The sequence below is a fragment of the Clupea harengus genome, chromosome 1, assembly GCF_900700415.2.
Source record: "Clupea harengus chromosome 1, Ch_v2.0.2, whole genome shotgun sequence".
Taxonomy (NCBI): Eukaryota; Metazoa; Chordata; class Actinopteri; order Clupeiformes; family Clupeidae; genus Clupea; species Clupea harengus.
In genome coordinates, this window is record NC_045152.1 from 1850306 (window position 1) to 1870305 (window position 20000).

General features: G+C 42.5%; 1 protein-coding gene and 1 gene segment (V, D, J or C); both read right to left on the bottom strand.

Annotated features, from left to right (window-relative positions):
- Nucleotides 1–6069, bottom strand: part of LOC122133298 — a 22289-nt gene extending 16220 nt beyond the window's left edge. Inside the window, 2 exon segments of the V gene segment in view lie at nucleotides 5569–5863; nucleotides 5980–6069. Of these exon segments, the coding sequence occupies nucleotides 5569–5863; nucleotides 5980–6025 (341 nt within the window).
- Nucleotides 6070–6565: 496 nt separating this feature from the next.
- The window catches only part of LOC105896770 (protein-glutamine gamma-glutamyltransferase 2-like), a 16193-nt gene continuing 2758 nt past the window's right edge, over nucleotides 6566–20000 (bottom strand). The window contains exons 2-13 of the mRNA XM_012823571.3: nucleotides 19801–19983; nucleotides 18335–18565; nucleotides 17921–18039; nucleotides 14994–15122; nucleotides 14264–14441; nucleotides 13696–13831; nucleotides 13190–13293; nucleotides 12656–12895; nucleotides 10553–10825; nucleotides 10051–10211; nucleotides 8885–9021; nucleotides 6566–7226 (exon numbers count right to left, since the gene is read on the bottom strand). Coding sequence (XP_012679025.2) covers nucleotides 7076–7226; nucleotides 8885–9021; nucleotides 10051–10211; nucleotides 10553–10825; nucleotides 12656–12895; nucleotides 13190–13293; nucleotides 13696–13831; nucleotides 14264–14441; nucleotides 14994–15122; nucleotides 17921–18039; nucleotides 18335–18565; nucleotides 19801–19983 — 2042 coding nt within the window. The 3' untranslated portion in view covers nucleotides 6566–7075. The remainder of the gene's footprint in view (nucleotides 7227–8884; nucleotides 9022–10050; nucleotides 10212–10552; nucleotides 10826–12655; nucleotides 12896–13189; nucleotides 13294–13695; nucleotides 13832–14263; nucleotides 14442–14993; nucleotides 15123–17920; nucleotides 18040–18334; nucleotides 18566–19800; nucleotides 19984–20000) is intronic.

Below are 20000 nucleotides of genomic sequence, written 5' to 3' on the forward strand. Positions count from 1 at the left end.
GAACCATTCATTGTTGTCTGTCCACTCAATAGGTAAAATGCAGTGCACACTGTGTGTTCCTTTATCACTGTAGCTTTTGTGTCCAGCACCCACCGTCACAATTTCACCTCTGACTATTTGATTCATGGGGGGTAGAACTCATCTCAGAGTCAGTGGCCCATATAATATTCAGAAGATCTTCAACACGTTCAAAAATGTATAACATGCATAAAAGTAACTGCTTTTCCCATACCTCTCAAGGTCGTCTATATGATGACTGAACACCAGACAGTTCTGAACTCCATAATGGAGATGTATGGATCACATACGCTGCTGTAAGACAACAGACAAACAGGCCTGAATTAAAGCAGCAGCCTCATGTTAAGGTTTACTAAATGAGTTATTAGTTTGCATAGCCCATCCTCTGAAGGTTTATATGTAAAGAGATTCAACACCCATCCACATACACTCTTCAGCTACTGTCTGTGCTTTTCAACCTTGATTGTTGGTGGGTGTAGAGTACCACTGTGTGACATACATATTGAGAAGTTAAGCATGTCACGTTCTAATATCTCCTACTAAACAAAAACTAAGATTTTTGACAAAAACTAAGGTCAGTGTATGAGATCCACCAGGTGTAATGACAGCTCCCTCCGACTCCGACAGAGTCCAGCTGAAAATCAAGTAACTCAAACTCTGTGAAATTTATATTTCGTATGAATATTCTGATACTTATACAGGACCTACAAGAATGAGCTGAGTTATTAAGTAAATATTTCAGGGTTTGACCAGCTGTGTGGCTCATCGTAAATATATATGAAGCATTTCAAGTGGGTCTATATTTAGAAAGGCTCGGGTTTGCATTAGCTCCTCCTTCACTCTGGGGCAGACAAAATATAAACAAAATGGAGAGGAACTTTATTATTGTAGTTTATTATTGTAGTTTATTATTGTAGTTTATTATTGTTACATAAACATTGAGGATACATTTACTGTTCATCTTTGTATTTGAAACGCCTTTGTTTTACTTTACTTTGCAGAGAAAGTAATGTGTATCATGAACCTCAGGTTCCTCTGCAGATAGGATCCAGTCTAATCCAGTGCATACTGCAGTCACTGATTCGGACCCTCAAAGGTCAGTTTTGCAGGTACAGCAGAGTTCAGGTTCTCATGTGCACCAACTTGCAACAACTGTCTGAGACGGTCTGTGTTGGCATCTTCTGGGTTGTGTAGTAGTGGGTGCAGTATGCAGCCCCCTTCAGGCTTAAATAAAGTGTGCAGGGGATGATCCTACATGAACATGGTTCATGCAGGTCTGAGCCACTGTGTTTGTTTCCCATTTACAGAGCCAGGACTGTACATGAAGACCAGATGTGTTTTTCTTGCAGTGTGCACACACAGAATGGAAAGCAGAGATGGAAAATGAAATTTGATTAAAAAGGAATTTTTGGGGGTTTCTCAGGTCAATGTGCGCTCACTGTCTACCTCTTCTATGACTTTGTCCTTGTAGTAACTCCTAAATCGTTATATAGTATAAACATATAAGTGGTTGTTGAATATTATTATTATCATTGTTATTACTTATACTGCTGCTGTTGCTACTACTCCTACTACTACTACTAATAATAGTAATAATAATAATAATAATAATAACAATAATGAGTGTGTTCATGTGTAACTCTGTCATGCTGATTTTTGCAACTTGTGTCTCTGAGTGTGTCGTGCACAGCAATACACAACAGTGTCTTCACTTTTCAGGCTGTTCATCTGCTTCTTGTTGTTGTCTTTGGAGATAGTGAGCCTCCCTTGGACAGATTGAAGGTAGTACATAACGGCACTGTCATATCTGATGTAGGCCACCCATTCCAGCCCTTTTTCAGGAGCCTGCCTGACCCAGTGCGGTTACAGTGATAAATGTAAATCCAGAGGCTGTACAGGTCAGTGTGTGAGTTCCTCCTGGGTGGATAAGCATTGGTTCAGATTCAGTCACACTGTCACCCTGGCCACCTGTGAACACACAAAAAGATGAGACAAAGATTCCAAACCACCTGATGAGACATTTCAAAACCCAGCGGTTCAGACAGACAGACAGTTACCGGTGTAGCAGAAAGTCTTAGGTTTGATCAGTCAGGATTCAGGTTTATTCTTGAAGAATGGCGGCCGACCACTTGTGAGACAGAGACTTTCAGATCCATCCTCCCTCACAGAACTTCACCTCAGTATATCTGATTATCCCTTGAGGGACAGTCTGTTAAATACACTAATATCTAAGGGGTGTTACCGTCTATTCAAATGGGCCATGCATGCAGGGTTCTTTGTCTCGACCTGGGGGGGGGAGGTGAGAGTCTAGTATCACACCTCACTACCCAGGTCAGCCCAAAGTATATTCACCAAGGAAAGTCAACTCATGGCTAGTTAAATCCAAATAAAAGTAACAATTATCACTAGGTATAATATCATTGACTTATTGACTATGGCATATTCTTATGACCTATGCTGGTCCCTTCACTTGTGAGGGAACTAAAAGTGCCTGTGATGCATCATTTCAGAAACATGATTGGTTGGTAAATAAATTAAGTCTAAAATACAATTCCAGATTAACAGGGATGATTATATGAGGAATATGCCGTTCTCTTGATATTCAGCTTTATTATGGCAGCAGGCACGTGCACAGATAGACCCCTAGTGGTGCTCAAGCACCTGCCCTTTTGCCTTGGATGAGAAATGTGCCCCTTCCGCTGGAGCCAATTTTTTTCTTCATTCATCAATATTTAACAATAAAAATTACTCTCTCTGTTATCAATTCCCCCCAAATGTGTTTTGATATATGACGGGGCATTTATTTGAGTTCTTTTGAGAATTTCGCCCCGACATGCTACCCGGCGCTCACAAGCCCCACGCGCCCCTCCCTCCTCCACTTTTAGTGCTCATGCAGTGCTGAGCGCCAGGCCAAACGGCTGCAGCCTACTTCTTCTCTGACCCGCAGCATCAGACAAACAGGTAATGACGGTGTTTGTGCAATCCCCCGACGTTGTTTGGTGATAAATTAACCACAACATTAGCGCCGCTGAAAACATTATGTCGCAACTGGTCCGACGTTTCCTAAAAAAATTAACAAACACAAAACTCACGAAATCCATGATTTCAAAGCCTTGTCCAGCTGTTTACTGACGTTTGTCGTGTTTAATGAAGAGAGAGGGAGAGAGATACAGGCAGACAGACAGGCAGGCAGGCAAGCAGGCAGGCAGAGAATTTAAAGGCAGTTTTACGGTTCTACAAATTAGACTAGTTCACTAGTTTTGTTTCATTTAAAATCGTAATTATTGAAATGAAAGGTAGGTCTTAAGTTGAGCTACATGACTATATTATTAGTGTAATGCTGCTTATGCTTCAACTCAGTCAGAAAACAGTAAACAAAATGTGTGTGTACTGTGTTGTCAGCTTTACAGAGATAATGTAAGTCACTCTTGATCATTATGCACAACATTGATTTATCTCATTTACAAAATTTGCAGCAAAATGCCAAGAAAAGAGAGACTCCAAAAGCAGAAGGACAGGGAACTGCAGCAAGCAGCTCAGGGTAGCAGCTTTCTTTTATCTTGGATCAGGCCATCAACTAGTAAAACAAATAAGGGAGAATCAGTAACCCGACCTGGTTCAGAGGAGCCCATCATGGATGAGGAAGGACAGACAGAGTGTAGGACTGAGTTATGTTCAGGAGATAATTTGAGTTAGTTTGTTAACAAAATTAAATATTTAAGTTGAGAATATCCTACTGTGTTTTTTATTTATTTATTATTATTATTTATAATTTCATTAATAATTTTGGCGATGGGTGCCCTTTTTTTTGGTTTGAGCACCTGCCCCCCAAAATGTCTGTGCACGTGCCTGTATGGCAGCATAATATATTTTTCACTTTTACTGACTGGGGCGAGTGGGGAGTAGTATGCCATTTGAACGTCTTGAACGATAATGTTTCTGGCAAAAATAAACTAAAAAGTTGGTTGTATGTCTATGTGAAAAGTGAAAATTTAAGGAACTCTAGTTTGTGGACACGGAGGTTTTACACTGATAGGGTGTGAAGTAATACCTGTAAGTTATGTTCTGTGATTTTCTGGCCTGTCTAGTGAATATGAGGCATCAGGGTGACTAGATAACAGATATTGTATTGTGTTACATGTATACATAAGGGACAATATGAGCTTCTTTGTATGAATGTACTTGCCATTTATTTGCGACGTTTTGTGAAATATGCATGTACCGGTATGTTTAAAATGTAGGAATGCATGTTTTGAAAAGGAGCCTCTGGGGAGGTTTTTGTTCTGCTATGGTGATGTTTTGCTACACGGTGAGTATCGGGCACAGTAGTACACAGCCGAGTCTTCAGTCTGCAGGCTCTGTCCCAGTAGAGTCACTGTGCTGCTGGAAGTGTCTCTGGAGACGCTGAACTTGCTCTTCAGTTTGTCACTGTGAGCTGTGCTCCCATCATAGCGTGCAATCCACTCCAGTGCTTTACCAGCAGGTTGTTTTATCCAGTTGGTACAGTAGCTTGTGTCAGTGAGTGAATACCCAGAAACACCACAGGACAGGGTCAATACTTGGCCTGGCTGTATGGTCACAGAACTTTGCTGATTGAGCTGAACTTGACAATAGACACCTGTGAAAACAAATAAGATCATTACATGCAAAGAAAATCAAAGATTTGAATGAAGGATTACTCGTTAAAAAGATATGAGTAACTCACACGAGACATTAACCAGCAGCAGTAAGAGGAGAGATGTAGGAAACATGATGTGGCTTCAAGATCAGCAGGTAAGAGCCGCCACTCTGACCTTGAGCTGTTTGAGTGACAGGGATACTCGTGCTTCACATTAAATACAGAGAGGGCAGGGTGAGGCTGGTGGCATTTGAATATTGTGACAAGACAGAATAGAAAGGCCAAGCATGTTTGGTTACTCCAGTGACACACCCGTCAACAAATACACATTTAACTATTTCCATTTAAACAGATTTTGAAATGTCATGTGACAGCAGAATGTACAAATAATTGTGGTGTACATAAATACATTTATTGACTATCAAAATGAAACATGAATATCATTTGTTTAGTATTTCAATCTGTTCATGATGATTTAAATTATTATTATTTTTTTTACAATAATTCATCATAATCATTATTGAAACAATTTCCATGAAGCGCCATATCATATCATGCAATCATGTACATGTACACATGTACACCCCTCCGACTGGACTGAAAACACTACTGGCCTTTCACCACTGGAGAGTTCACCATCAATTATTTCGCTACCAGGTTCATTCAGTATAATTGAGGTCTAAAGAACATTTAGATATTTATAGACAGTTTATTTTTTACAGATAGAGCTTCTCTACATATTTACCTAAGATCTACAATAGATTTGGACTAGTAAGACCTGGTGCTACTGCAGTATCACTTAAAGTTATGTTTATTATAACTGAAACAGTTTAAAGAAGAAAAAAGTCAAACGGCAAACCCCTGTGCCTCTGAACACAAGTCTTAGTAACAGGGTTTTTGTTCAGTCTTGGATCCTCTTCTATCACTGTGTGTCTCGGGCACAGTAATACACAGCCGTGTCCTCAGTCTTCAGGCTGTTCATCTGCAGATACACCTGCTTCATGCTGTTGTCTCTGGAGATAGTGAATCTTCCTTGAACTGTTTGTGCATAGTATGTTGATGTGGTGTATATTACAGAAAGCCATTCCAGCCCTTTTCCAGCTGCTTGTCTGATCCAACCTACATAAGGATCACTGCTAAAGCCAGAGTACGTGCAGGTCAGTTTGTGGGAGTCTCCAGGTTTAAGAACCACTGATTCAGACTCACGCAGAGTCTGACACAGTCCATCTGTTTAAAAACATCAGTCAATAATATCATTATTCTTAGAGGACCCACTCAACCACAAAAAAACCCATAGATGAATGACATATAACACATCTTCAGTCATCAGTAGGCCTACTCACCACATATGCAGAGAAATAAGAGAATCAGTTTAAGTATGAAGTACATGGTTACAAGTTAGTGGTGCAATATCAACTGATAAATATGTAGTCGCTGTCTCAGCAAGATATATAGCATCAACAAAGAACAGTGTTTTGCATAAACTCCTCCTATTCACACAGTGAGAACATATGGAACAAAGGATTACTGGTAACTGGTAATCGGCAGTCTGATAGTTTAAAGAAAGGTGGTCCAAAGATCTGATAAGTTATTTACCTGTTTAGATTTTTAAGGATCTTTTGTTCAACACTGAGTCTTTTTTTTATTATGGCCTGTCACTGAAACTACCACCTCGTGAAGCCCTGTGTGTAAAGAGCAGAGAGAAATAAGATCATATGGGTGCCCTGCTGGAGTTTGAACCCAAATGTATTCTAATATTTATAGTTTGTGGTAAAAAAGAATAGTTCGCTGTAACCACTTTCTCTTCTACGGTTCATCGAGGATTGGGGACAAATAAATGAGATATGAGCGCCATCTACTGGCGTGAATTCTGTCCTTGAACATCCATCTTACCCCTGGTTCTTTGAACAAATTCAAATGAAACAGTAGCATTTTTCAACGTCTTTTTAATAAAAACACATAAATACACAATGTCATGTGTATTTCATGGAAATCTTATTAAATCTCTGTGTCATGACAAACAAATACTAGATACATTTGATAGCTTTTCCTGTTATGATTTTCAAATGCTGCAAGACATAAAGCAGAGTATACAAGAAAAATGTATGTCTTTTAACAGTAGAAGACATGGAGTATAAAAGTAACTTTTTCTGGGAGAACTTCCTTTCAAATACATTATCCTCCAATGGTTAGGGTATTTGGCAGACACTTTTATCCAAAGCGACTTAGAAAACATATTTCAACATTTCTTTCAAAAAGACTTTCAAACCAAAGGCTCTTTATGATATGCCTTCGTCTTCATTTTCTCTCCAATGCTGTCCCACGATTTAAGTTTAGATTCTCTTATATAAAATATAAAATGCCATTTACAATGGCATTACCTTACGATTACATTAAATGTTTGAGTCTTTTTTGCTTTATATACAAATGACGGCAGAGCTACTTTCCGATGATCACATTCCTGTAACCCTGGACGTGGCAGAGCTTGTCGCTGTCAAAATCCACCACCAGTTTCCTCAGGCCCCAGTGGGTTGGTGTGAAGTACACTTTGACCTTGGCCTCCTGGCCCGCCTCCACCGTAGACGGCAGTCTGTGAGACAATACACATTTAAACCCCTGTGCCAAGACTAACCAAAGCAACAGCCAAGAGTTCACACTATTCCCTTTAGCCCTCCAGTGATAATTTAAGTACATACTTTACTAATGAGAGGCTAATCAGTGGAAGTGTGCAGCTGCAGTATTGACTGGGATGGTATGGGCCAATAGCCACATGATAAGAGTATTTGAGTGTACAGCTACTGCATGCTCTATCTCGATTTGTTTGTGAGAGAACTGAGGGGTGTGCTGTAGTGGTGGATGCTTTGTTTAAGCCACCAGTAAGACAGATGTGTGCGCAGTATCAGCACCGTAGCCTTAAGGGTCTTCTGTAACCGAACTTAGCCCCGCCCACACATTTTTTGGTTGGGAAGTTCGGTCTGGCATTACTCCATTGAGGAGAAATTATCTGCGGCTCGATATCGGCCGTACCAATCAAATTGTTAAGGCGGGCTTTATACGATGATGGACAGATGATCAACAGTAACGTAACCAACCACGTCACCAACACACGAGTTGAATTCGTTTTCAACAAACATGGCTGCCGCTGGAGAGCTGAAATGTATAGATTCGAAGCCATTTAGACATTGACAGTGCATTCATTTTGAAAGAGGAACAGAGAAACGCGATCAAGGCATTTGTCAATCGAAAAGATGTTTTTGCCTTCCTTCCTACGGGATCCGGTAAAAGTGTAATGTATCAGCTGCCCCTGGTCACATACTACGTTGTTCTGATTGGTTGTAGGTAACCAATTGAGCGAAGAGGCATTTTTTCTCCTGGTTCTGTTGAAACACGCCCCATAATCACAGCCCAATGGAGCGATATCAGACTCATATTCTGACTAGAATTATGAGTATGACATCGTCAGGCTAGCTCACAGGGGACACCTTTCAGAAAACACACCCTTGTTGTTTGTGAGAGAACTGAGGGGTGTGCTGTAGTGGTGGATGCTTTGTTTAAGCCACCAGTAAGACAGATGTGTGCGCAGTATCAGAGCACCGTAGCCTTAAGGGTCTTCTGGGGAAACAGTTTGGGAACAGAGAGTGCAAGTTCTACAAATGACAGACAGCTTGGCTGAAACAGTGCATTCCACGTTGTCTTGCTCGATAAGCTAGCGCAAAAAAACATCTCCCTCACCTCTCCCCATGCAGCCGCCTTTTCATTCCTTCCCTGGTCTCTCGTTACATAACACAACTTGAAGCCAAATCTCTGAGCACCGACTCCAGAACCACCCTTTGTTAAATATGTTGCTTTGGACTCTCTGAACTCTTGGAATCACACAATGTTTTAGATTTGGATCTAGACAAATAAACTTGACCCGCAGTCTAGGCTGCTGACAACTTCTGTATTTCCAGAAAGTGTGTTGATGAAATTCTTTACCGCCCTGCTCATTGTTTGGTTAAGACAAGAGGTTAAGATGTCAGATGTCTCTTTTTAAAAAGGTTAAGAAGAGGGAGGTTTATTTCCTTGTAATCTTATTTGTGAATCTGGATTTTAGCGGGTATGGTAAGAAAGGGTCAGAAAAGGATTTTACTGCATAATATCAAGAGACAACTTGTTTCCTAAATTGACAGCAGAAAAAACATAAAAGTATAGTTTCCAGTGTGAAAACAATACCATGAGAATATGTCAGAACATAATCCATCCACCCACCTCTCAGTGATGGTTTTGCCTCCTGTGAGGTTGGCTCCGTCCACCTTGAAGCAGCAGCCATTGAGAGGAATAGGCAGAGGGTTCTTCACCGTGATCTCTGCAGCCAATTTACGGTTCACCTTGGGCTCCCCCAGAACCTAAAACAACAACAACAACAACAACACACACACACACACACACACACACACACACAAACACACACACACACACACACACACACACACACAGACACAAACACACACACATGAACGCAGACACACACACACACACACAGACACAAACACACACACATGAACACACACACACACACACACACACACACACACACACACACACACACACACACACATGAACACACATGCATATCAGGATTTCTAGGATATCCGCTGCTCTTATTCCATTTGTATAAGAACCATATCAGCTGGCATTGTTGTTTCCACACAGAGCAAATAGAGATAAAGAGAGAGCTTGTCTGCCATGTTGAAAGGCCAGCTGCTGGAGTGGAACATTTACATTTAGTCATTTAGCAGACGCTTTTATCCAAAGCGACTTACATATGTGCGACTTACAATGTATACACATTTTACATTTTTACATTTACACTGATGGCACACTGCACATCAGGAGCAATTAGGGGTTCAGTGTCTTGCTCAAGGACGCTTCGACAGGGAATCGAACTAGCAACCTTCTGATTACTAAACAACTTCTCTACCACTGTACCACTGTCATGGAAGGGATGGTACTGTATAACAGTAACAAAGATGGGCAGCTGACAGACACACACATACACATTGAGACACTCATCTCAATGATCTCTTTACATTATTACGTTAAATTAGGTATCTTTGGTGCTTATTTGCTTCTTTCTACCTGACTACTGTGGGTGTGTGTGAAAATAACAGCATGTATGATTGTCAGAGGCTGTCAGTTTATTTTCCAGTTAAAACATTTCAAAACACTCCTATCTTCATCTACTGTAGCACAAACACAGCGCTAGAATAGCAATGCCGTATAAACAGAACTACTTGTAAGGCATAGTTTGGATGGCATTTGGTTTTGAGCTTGGCATCACCTACGGTTGGATAAAACTGCTTAACATAGAATGCCAAGGTTTATGCCAACACTGCCAAATAATGAGACTCTTTGCAGTTGCAGATTTGTCATACCCTGATCTTGATTTCGGGGTTCTCCAGGATGATGTTTCTGACGGTCAGGATCGTGTCGCCGGTTCCTCGGTCCTGGAGAAGAGCCACCAGGCGGATCAGGTTGTCTTCGGTCAGAGAGTCACAGTACTTACTGTAGTTCAGCCGCAGGGGCACTGACCGCTCTGAGAAACAACAGACGTGTATTGTTTACATGTCTTCATAAACTATCCAGGGCTTAAAGCATTTTTCAGTGAGTGTGACAAACTGTGTGACAAGTCGGATAAGCTTTCTGTAAACACACACACACACTCATACCCACTCTTACACACAGTATTTATTGCACTGCCCCACTCCATGTTTGTAATAAGTCCATTAGTGCACTATGATTTACTGTAGGCTAAGGAGACACTGATCCTGTTAGTGAACTGTGCTTACCCATTCTGAGCACCCGCGCATTTAGGATTTATCTGTTTGATTACACTATCGCCTTCTTTCACTATTAACATTGTTTTTTGCTGATTACCTCCTCCGGGTGGAAGCTCCACGTTGAGCAGGTCCTTGTAGCCGCAGTCGTCTCCGAGGATGCCGCTGTAGGAGACGGCGCGGGAGGCGAAGATCAGGCGGCACTTCTTGTCGGTCGCCGTGTTGTTCTTGGCCACAGCGAACACGTCAAAGTCGCAGCCCTTCATCATGGATGGACTGACCTTGATCTTGAGATCCAGCCCAACATCCTTGTCCTGCTGGAGCTTGTTCAGGTGTTCGGCTTTCTTGAAGGTCTCTCTTTCCTCCTCAGATCCTGTGAAGAAGAAGAGTTACTTTCAGGCAGTAGTGAGTGACGAATGCTCCCTTTTAAATAATGCCTCTGTTAGTTCTGTATGGGTAATGCAAATTGCTGAGCGCGCGTCTGTGTATCTCAGCACATCGCATCTGATCCTCACACACGTCAAACACATCATCCTCATACACTCGTCATGAGTGCTATGTATACAGTATGAATGCCAGAACACACACCTTTGTCCTGCAGATGGCATTTCATTCATTAGTTAATTCATTAATTAATGTAGGATTATGCTCATGTAAGACTGTACCAGATGCTGCTGTGCTTGAACTGATCAGAGATCTGAGAAAGTGTGCATTTTAGATGTGGGCTGGTTTATACATTTTAAATGGAAAAGTCTTGAAAAACATTTTGCTGGAAGTAAAAGGGGCTTACCACTGACCTATAATAAAAGTATTTAGTTTGAAATCAGTGAGGCTGACCGTAATTTCACTCTCTGAGTCCCTAGTATTTAAATGGTAAGGGCCTGGAGGTATGCTTGGAGGGAGCTCAGAGCGCTTGGTGTATATTTAATGGAAGCAGCACAAGTCTTAAGACCACCACAGCCAGCCAGTGGCCTTCACTATGTTGCATAATATTACCCTTATTTTTCATGCATAATATTGGTTATTGTGTTTGTAGTAGGTGTAAGTAATAAGTGTATGTGTGTGTTTAATTAAAACATCTTTTTATCACTTAAGAAACATTGCTAAGGTGCAACCGTTTCTCGCTCAGGCTGACACCGAAAGACTGATGCACGCGTTTATCACGAGCAGGCTAGACTACTGTAACTCGCTTTTGTCTGGTCTACCAAAAAAAGCCATTAGTCAACTACAAACAATACAGAATGCAGCAGCGCGAGTCCTCACTAAAACAAGACGGAGAGCGCACATCACACCAGTATTAAAATCACTGCACTGGCTACCTGTTAGTTTTAGAATAGATTTCAAGGTTCTCCTACTAGTCTATAAATCACTCCATAGTCATGCACCTGAATATATAACAGACATGCTCTCAAGGTACACACCCAGTAGATCCCTGAGGTCCTCCGGCACTGAACTTCTAACAGTTCCAAAAGCCAGGACAAAGAGACATGGGGAAGCAGCTTTTAGTTTCTATGCCCCCAACCTTTGGAACACTCTGCCAGAATACCTAAGAATGGCCGAAACGGTTGAAACCTTTAAACATGCACTTAAGACATACCTCTTTGATCTCGCTTATCACTCACTGTAAAATGTATTTAACATTTATGGAACATTTATTTATTTACTTATTTCTGTCTCTTTTCAAGTATTTGTACCCCCCCCCCCCCCCAGCAGCTGTCTCTTAGTTTGACGATAACTGTGCTGAGCAGTCCTTTATGGTGCCAGTGCGGTTAGTACGTAATTTCCTGTTCATTTATCTCTGGCAAAATCTGTGTCTTTTTATAAGTGTTTTGTAACTTGTAAAATGTATTTATTTAACATTAATGTAACATTTATTTATTTATTTACTTATCTGTGTCTCTTTACAAGTGTTTGTAACCCCCCCCCCCCCAGCAGCTTAGTTTGACGATGACCGTGCTGAGTAGTCCTTTACGGTGCCAGTGCGGTTAGTACGTTTATTTTATTTTATTCATTTATCTCTTGAAAATCTGTGTTTTTTTTCTTTTTTTTTTACAAGTGTTTGTAACCCCCCCCCCCCCCTTTTCTTTCCTACTGTGAGGCGCATTGTGTTACTTCCTTGTATGAAATGCGCCGTACAAATAAAGTTTGATTTGATTTGATTTGATTTGGGGGGGAGGGGGGTCAAGACAAAGTCTCTTCTTACCCTCTCTGTATTTGTACAAGTGTGTGATATCCTCCCTCTGGTCACTGCCCACGCTCTTGGTGGAGATGCGCTGGCCTACAAAGGCGGCGCTGATGACCTCTTCGGTGGCGCCGTTGGGCTTCTTCATGAAGGTCTTCACGTCGGCGTTCACCTCGGCAAACACAAACGGAGCGTCGTATTTCATGTTCAGCTGACCCTCTTTTATGGCCTTGAGAGGGACTGGGCCACAGCAATACACATCTGATGGAAGTACAGAGGAAGAGAGAGAGAGAGAGAGGGATTACTTAGATAGATAGAGAGAGAGAGAGAGAGAGAGAGAGAGAGAGAGAGAGAGATTACTCAGATAGATAGAGAGAGAGAGAGAGAGGGAAGGAGATATATATTCATGATTTACTCATTTACTTACATGACATTCTATTGTAAGTAAATTCATGAAATAGCCTCTCAAAAGCACTATGAAATTTAATTCACCGCACAGTAACGATTCACAATGTCACAGATCTCCAGTTAGCTTCATGTCATGCGTATTCTTACCCTGACTCTTCTCCTGTGGTGTGGAATCACTGGCCTGCCAGCCATCGTAACCAGCAGAGAGATCAGGCCGGGTCATCCAGGATTCCACCCAGCAGTGGTAGTTCCTATGGCAACAAGATAAGAAAGCAGCCATTAATAACATGGATCATCCTCACCTCTGCATTCCTTCAACCATGTCTCAACTGCAAAGCGTGTCAAAGACATGACATGCTCCCTCAGTCTTGCCAAGAGCCTTGGAGGTTAGAACATGTTGCGGCACAGTTGTGTTAATAGCAATAACAAACCTCAAATTAATCTGAAACAATTTATAAATGACTATAATAGCAAGACTAAAGCTAAATGCATATGTGTGGTATATTCCAGCTGTTTCAGGCCTGTACGTTCTGTTCTTTCTGCAGAGACACTCCAAGGAACCTCTTCATATAAAAAATATCCTACAGTCTCTACCATATCCTCTACATTAATTTGTTGTGTTTCCTGTCATCCATTGCGGGGCATGTACTGACCATATGCTGTCTTTGGTGCGGTTGACAGGCTGACCCTTCTCGTCGATGTAGCGCTCGATCACCAGGTTTTGGTTGGTATCATGAGCAGAGAGGTAGTTGGTGATGACCCTGCATGGAATGCCCAGAGCACGAGCCACTGTAGGAGGGAAAGGGTTAGGGGTAATTCAGCTAAAGTAGCACACAAAATGGACGTTTTATTCTCTAGGTACAGTTATTTTAACTATTTGACCATAAAGGAAGTGAGGTTAGCCTGGTGAAAGCCAGAGGTGTGAATATGCTTCGGCTCTACACCAAATAGTTAAATAGTTGCAAAGTTCTTTCAGATTTCACGATGTGAGCTTAGCCAAGCTTAAAACAATAAAAAAGAGAGACTGTTGCAAAACAACTTTTGGGCCAAGATTTCTTGCTCGTGAATAATGGTGATTATTCTTTGTTCTGTTTAGCACGTTTATCAGTAAAATACCACACAAAGCATTTCACTCCATGCCATCCAGAGCAGCCCACCACCACCACCACTGACTGACTTCAGGTCTGTGAGATCTGAGACTCGCTTGCGTGTTCAGGGTACCTGTGCAGGACACGGCGGCAAACACCCAGCACTGGCCGTAGCGCACGGCCCTGCAGCCGGACTGGTGCCACTGCTGCATGATCCCAACACTGCCCCTCCAGGACATGGGGCTCATGCCATCCTCAAACGGCTCCTTCCACTTCCCCGTCAGCACCCCATAATCCCCGTTAGAGTTCACCTGGAAGCACAGCAGCCAAAGGGGGAAATGGAATGATTTAAGGCACAGATGTTAAGTTGTTCTGGTTGTTTTGCGTTGAAGAGAAAATAGTTGTGCTGAAGGCAGGAGAAATAAAAGTTTGTTCCTGTGGCTGAACTGGTAGGGCAAAATAGAACAAGATGCTAATAAGATCTAAATGAATGAATGAATGAATGAATGAATGAATGAACACTAAATGAATGTATGTAAATGTAGAAGGAAGTGATGCAAAGGAAGGAGAATAAACAAACACACATATGCTTTATGACACAGAACGGATGAGTTTCATATCTGTTTGAAATCACAAATATGAAATTAAATAAAAAATAGAATGGCCACAAATGTCCCGATAGAAAATGGATAATCTGCAAAAATTGTCTCATCATATAGGGATGCATGTCCATCTTCAGGCTAAACCACACGTCGCTTTTAAACGCAGCAATATTTATCACTAGTCCTGTTCATGGAGTGTGAGAGTTAGCATTCATTTGCATTAGCATAGATCTGTGTTTAATATCATAGGTGTCACCTCACCATGGCACTGATGACTCTGGTCACATACACAGGGTTGCTTCTGGCAGAGCAGTCCTCTCCTGGGTTCTGTAGGCATTTTGGACTCACTTCCAGAATCCGCAGACATGCGTCCAGGATCCCTGCCTCGTACTGGCCAATAAAATCACACACGGGCACAGGAACAGGCAAATTATACATCTAAAAAGCATGTGGTGGTGGTGTGTGTGTGTGTGTGTGTTGGGGGGGGGGGGGGTGTTGGTGCATGATTTATTAGGGTGACCAGATTTGATTTTGTGAAAAAGAGGACACTTCAGCGGCGATGGCCGGGGGGGTTGGATGGATGGGTAGTGTATAGCACAGTGGCGTAAGGTAGTTGCGACAGGCCCTAGTGCCCGCTAGTTACTAGTTAAGAGGCGCACACGCGCACACACACACACACCATTAGGCGTATATGTATATATATACTCTATGTATATATGATAGTTAAACATTCCAATGTTGTTATTATGTATAATCCATTGTATGCAAGTGTAATGCTGAAAGAATGTGTTCTGTGAAACGCTCTTGCTGCAATAAACACATACTGATTTCATGCTTCTGCACTGAGCTAACGGCCAGTTGTGGTTGAAACCTCTTCTGCAAATCGATATTGCTACAACGCACAGACGATTGCAGAAGGGACACCACTCTGCGCAGAATGTACAGAATATGAACATGCCCATGTAAGCTTATGTGAGCACTTGGATGAAAACTGGCTGTGCCCAGCTGCACTTTGGAGTCATGTGCATGATCATGTTTGTGTCATCTCTCCCCTTTTGCAAAAGGTCTCTGTCTCATTAATATTAACGTCTTAATATTAATTTATCTAACAATATATATTACCAACAATGTGTTGGATTTTACGGTCGAATGATTTACTTCGGCTATTGTATTGGGAAAGTAGACGGGTCAAACAGAAAGCGATCAGAAACATGGATAGCACTCTGACACACTAACGTAAACAGACGGTCAACGTGCTGAAAGGTTCTTTAAAAACACTGATGAAAGGCACGATTTGTTGCGGAGGCACACACAGCAGCTTTACCCACATCTGAAAAACACATACACAATCAAACAGGCACTCGGCGGCGAACTGACTCCGACATGATAACAACCTGTTAAATAGGGGCACGGCAGCTGCAATGATAGCAGCTGTGCAGGAGACGTTATTGCTATGTCCCTGTTGTAGTGGTCATCAGCTCGTAGGCGATGATGAACTATATGACAAGGCAAAATGTCTGTCTGACCACGACAACAGGGACATAGCAATAACGTGTCTTGCACAACTCCTATCATTCAGGGCCTGTTTTAGAGCAGATTGCTCAGCAGTCCTCAGTCTCCCAATTTGCCAAGATGCTGATTATGGATTATCACTCCGTAACATCCACCTTCGGTAAGGTGTGCACTGCCCTGCTATTGTTTCTGACATCTGTGACAGTGGCAACAGCCGAGTGATCCTTTCCCAAATTGAAACTCATTAAGACCTACCTGAGGGCCGCATGGAGCAGGAGAGGCTGAATGGGCTGGCTATCCTGTCCATTGAAAAAGTATATCATGCATCACCACTTTTATGTTTGAAAGGCATTGTTCGGCTTGCATGTGTGCTTTGCCTCTGGCTGTGCTCAGTCAGCCTGTCGTCTTGACGTTCAGATTTTGCGTCTTAATTAGCTATATCGTATCGTCTCGTCACATGATCAAATAGAGACTTGACATTGGACAACAAAATATATATATTACCCAGCAATCATCATTGCATATCTGTATATGACAACAATACCAACGAAAATAAGAAATGATTAATTTAATTGAATAGTTTTTTAATAGTTTCCATAGTTTATGTAGGATAAGTATATAATTGTGTTATAGATTGCTACTGACTATTTCCCTTCCACAAAATAATAAAAACCATGACAGAGATAGGTTTGCCATTTCAAAGGTATTGCATAAGGTACTCTTGTTACTGTAATGTAATTCATTCGACGAGGCAATATTCCGGACGATTTTGGAATCCCTGCCGGAGGCATTTTTTAGGTCTCAAAAAGAGGACATGTCCGGGCAAAAGAGGACGTCTGGTCACCCTAGATTTATCCTAAATTATGGTAAAATTGTGCTGTAATGTAAATGTAAAGGGAGCGAATCTGAGCACTCTTGAACCATTTTCAGGCTGGTTTTGGAGGATAGCTTTAAGTGTTTGCACCTTGGTACATTAGGTCTGCACTTCGTCATGTGCTGTAACTTACTGAAAGGGAGGCATACATCACACATAGACACATATTTTCCATTTCTGCCTCCCTCACAAGTGATGATGAATGGTACCAGTCTGTACCTTCCATGGCCATATCTCTTTGTCATTAAAGGAGTTGAGCTTCTTGTACTTATCTGGATAAAATATGGATGAAGTGGAGAAAAAAAACTACAGCTGGCATACAGCTCTGTTGGTTTTGGCCACCTGAAGTTTTCAGAGATTAGCATTTCACTGATAGACAGACATTGTTTCATAAGTCTGGTATGTCTATGTTTTAGTGGACTTAGCAGCAGCCTGTTAAGGTTTGTTATATGTGTGAGTGTGTGTGTCTGTGTGCATGTTTGTGTGTGTGTGTGTGTGTGTGTGTGTCTGTGTGCATGTTTGTGTGTGTGCGTGTGTGTGTGTGTGTGTATGTGTGTGTGTGTGTGTGTGTGTGTGTGTGTGTCTGTGTGTGTGTGTGTGTGTGTGTGTGTGTGTGTCTGTGTGCATGTTTGTGTGTGTGTGTGTGTGTGTGTGTGTGTGTGTGTGTGTGTGTGTGTCTGTGTGCATGTTTGTGTGTGTGTGTGTGTGTGTGTTTCTGTGTGCATGTTTGTGTGTGTGTGTGTGTGTGTGTGTATGTGTGTGTGTGTGTGTGTGTGTGTGTGTGTGTGTGTGTGAGTCTCACCTGTCCAAATTCCCATGCGCTGCCTATGGGATATTTGTAAGTGCCCCTGAAAATAATCCCATCCTGAGAGAGAACGTATTCTTTCAGTTCCTCCTCATCAGCCAAATACACGGAATCTCCTGTCATGCAAATAGATACAAAAGGTCAGCTATGAGTTTGTGAGTGTGTCTTTATGTGTTAAGTGTGTTTTAAAATCAAATATTTATGCATACATACAATATCCATCTAAAATATCAATAAAACATGTTAGTGTGTCCATGACTGCAGTTGTGTGCACCTCTGTGTTTGTGTGTGAATGTGTGTGTGTGTGTGTGTGTGTGTGTGTGTGTGTGTGTGTGTGTGTGTGTGTGTGTGTGTGTGTGTGTGTGTGTGTGTGTGTGTGTGTGTGTGTGTGTGTGTACAGTTATTACTCACTGGGACACCAGGGGTTGAAGAGCAGCAAAAACTCGCCCAGGCTGACCCTATAGCCGAACTGATCCAGGGTCAGCGAGTAGCGGCCGATGGGCGCGTCTGGTGCGGCGCTGATGGCCAGGGCGAGTGTGCCTGAAGAGGGACTGCTGGCAGTGGCGCTCCATTTCGTCTTGTCCGCGTCATCACTCACACAGAACACGGCCTTGGTGCACGACTCCTCCGATGGCTGAGGTCCTGTAAGAACAGAACAGTCAGGAACCGTCGTCATCCTCATTTTTTTGGTTCTGATGCGAGAACATTCCCTTAGATAAATACAGATCTAAGCAATTCTCATGGAAAATAATGATTGTGAACGTGCCCAGTCATTGATAAGGAGACCAGCTCTTACTACTGGAGATTAGCAGCTACATGATACTAAACACTTTAAAAAGGGTTTGGTGTCAGGCACCTCATTCTAAGGTGTCTCTTCGATAAAAACAGACTGACTATCCACGGCTTCTCCATGCAGGGCTGCCTGACTCAGAACAGAGGAATTCTAAGGTAGCTGCATCTTCTTCCCTTCTTCCTGCTTGAGGACCAAAGATAATAGTGATCATGAGATAAAGAGTGTTCGCCAAAAGTAGCCACATAATTCCTCCATGTGTCCCCTCTTATCCTCCACAACCATGTCTGGAATGTGCTGTGGTTCGGCCCGGGAGGAGGAACTGCACCAACGGATGACTGCCCAGGGCCACAGAGGCTCTGGGTAACACCGCCGAGCCTCTGCTTTTGTAACCAAGGCCAAGAGTCTTAGCCGACTCATGCAAGCGCTGAGAATACCACTGTTGTGTTCTACCCGGGGATGGTTGGCAGGGATTCACACTTTTTTTAACTGGGTTCAAAGGTCGCCAAAGGCATGCGTGGAGGAGAATGGTAGGAGGGCTGATCTGGGGAATGTGGGCCTTAGATACCCCCTCTCCCTTCCAGCCCACCCCTATCCCAGACCTACCCTATAAATATATTAGCCAGGCCCACATGCAACAGTTTATGTAAGCCTGCTCGTATAAAAAAGCCCTGCTTTGATCCTGCCTCAGTATACTCCCTTGGATGTTGTTACAGCTGGCGGAGTGCCAACTGCTCTGCTATCGTTACTGGCTGCTTTGGTGAACACCTTATCTTCCACAGGCCACGTTTCCTCCCAGGTCCCCTTCATCCTGTGTTTAAACTGGGCAAACTGAGTGGATGTGACTGTTTTGCAGTTTATTTGCATGGGCTTCAGTGATAAGCCTGACCCTATTGTCCCTGCTTTCACTCGTGCAACTTGCAGCAGTTTCCCATTAGTTTTTTTTGTGGTAATAGACTAGAGGTGACCCCTGCTTTTATATGTCCTCTATAAATTTGAGGGGACACAACAGAGATGAATTTTATGAGGATCGGTCTGTGCAGGATCTTCCAGTTGTAGTTCATGTTTCAGCTGTCAGTGATCCCACCTGTCTCTGCGGTGAGGGTGAGAGAGTGTTTGCCCGGCTCGTAGCCTCCAGAGCGCAGGTTCAGGTTGATGGTAAACTTCTGGCCTCTTCTCACGATCAGGCGCTCCACTCCATTGAGCTCAGTGTGGTGCTCAGCGTTATTGAGGGCGCATGCCAAGTCCCAGCTGCCAAGGTCCAAATACGCTGGGGAATAATGACAA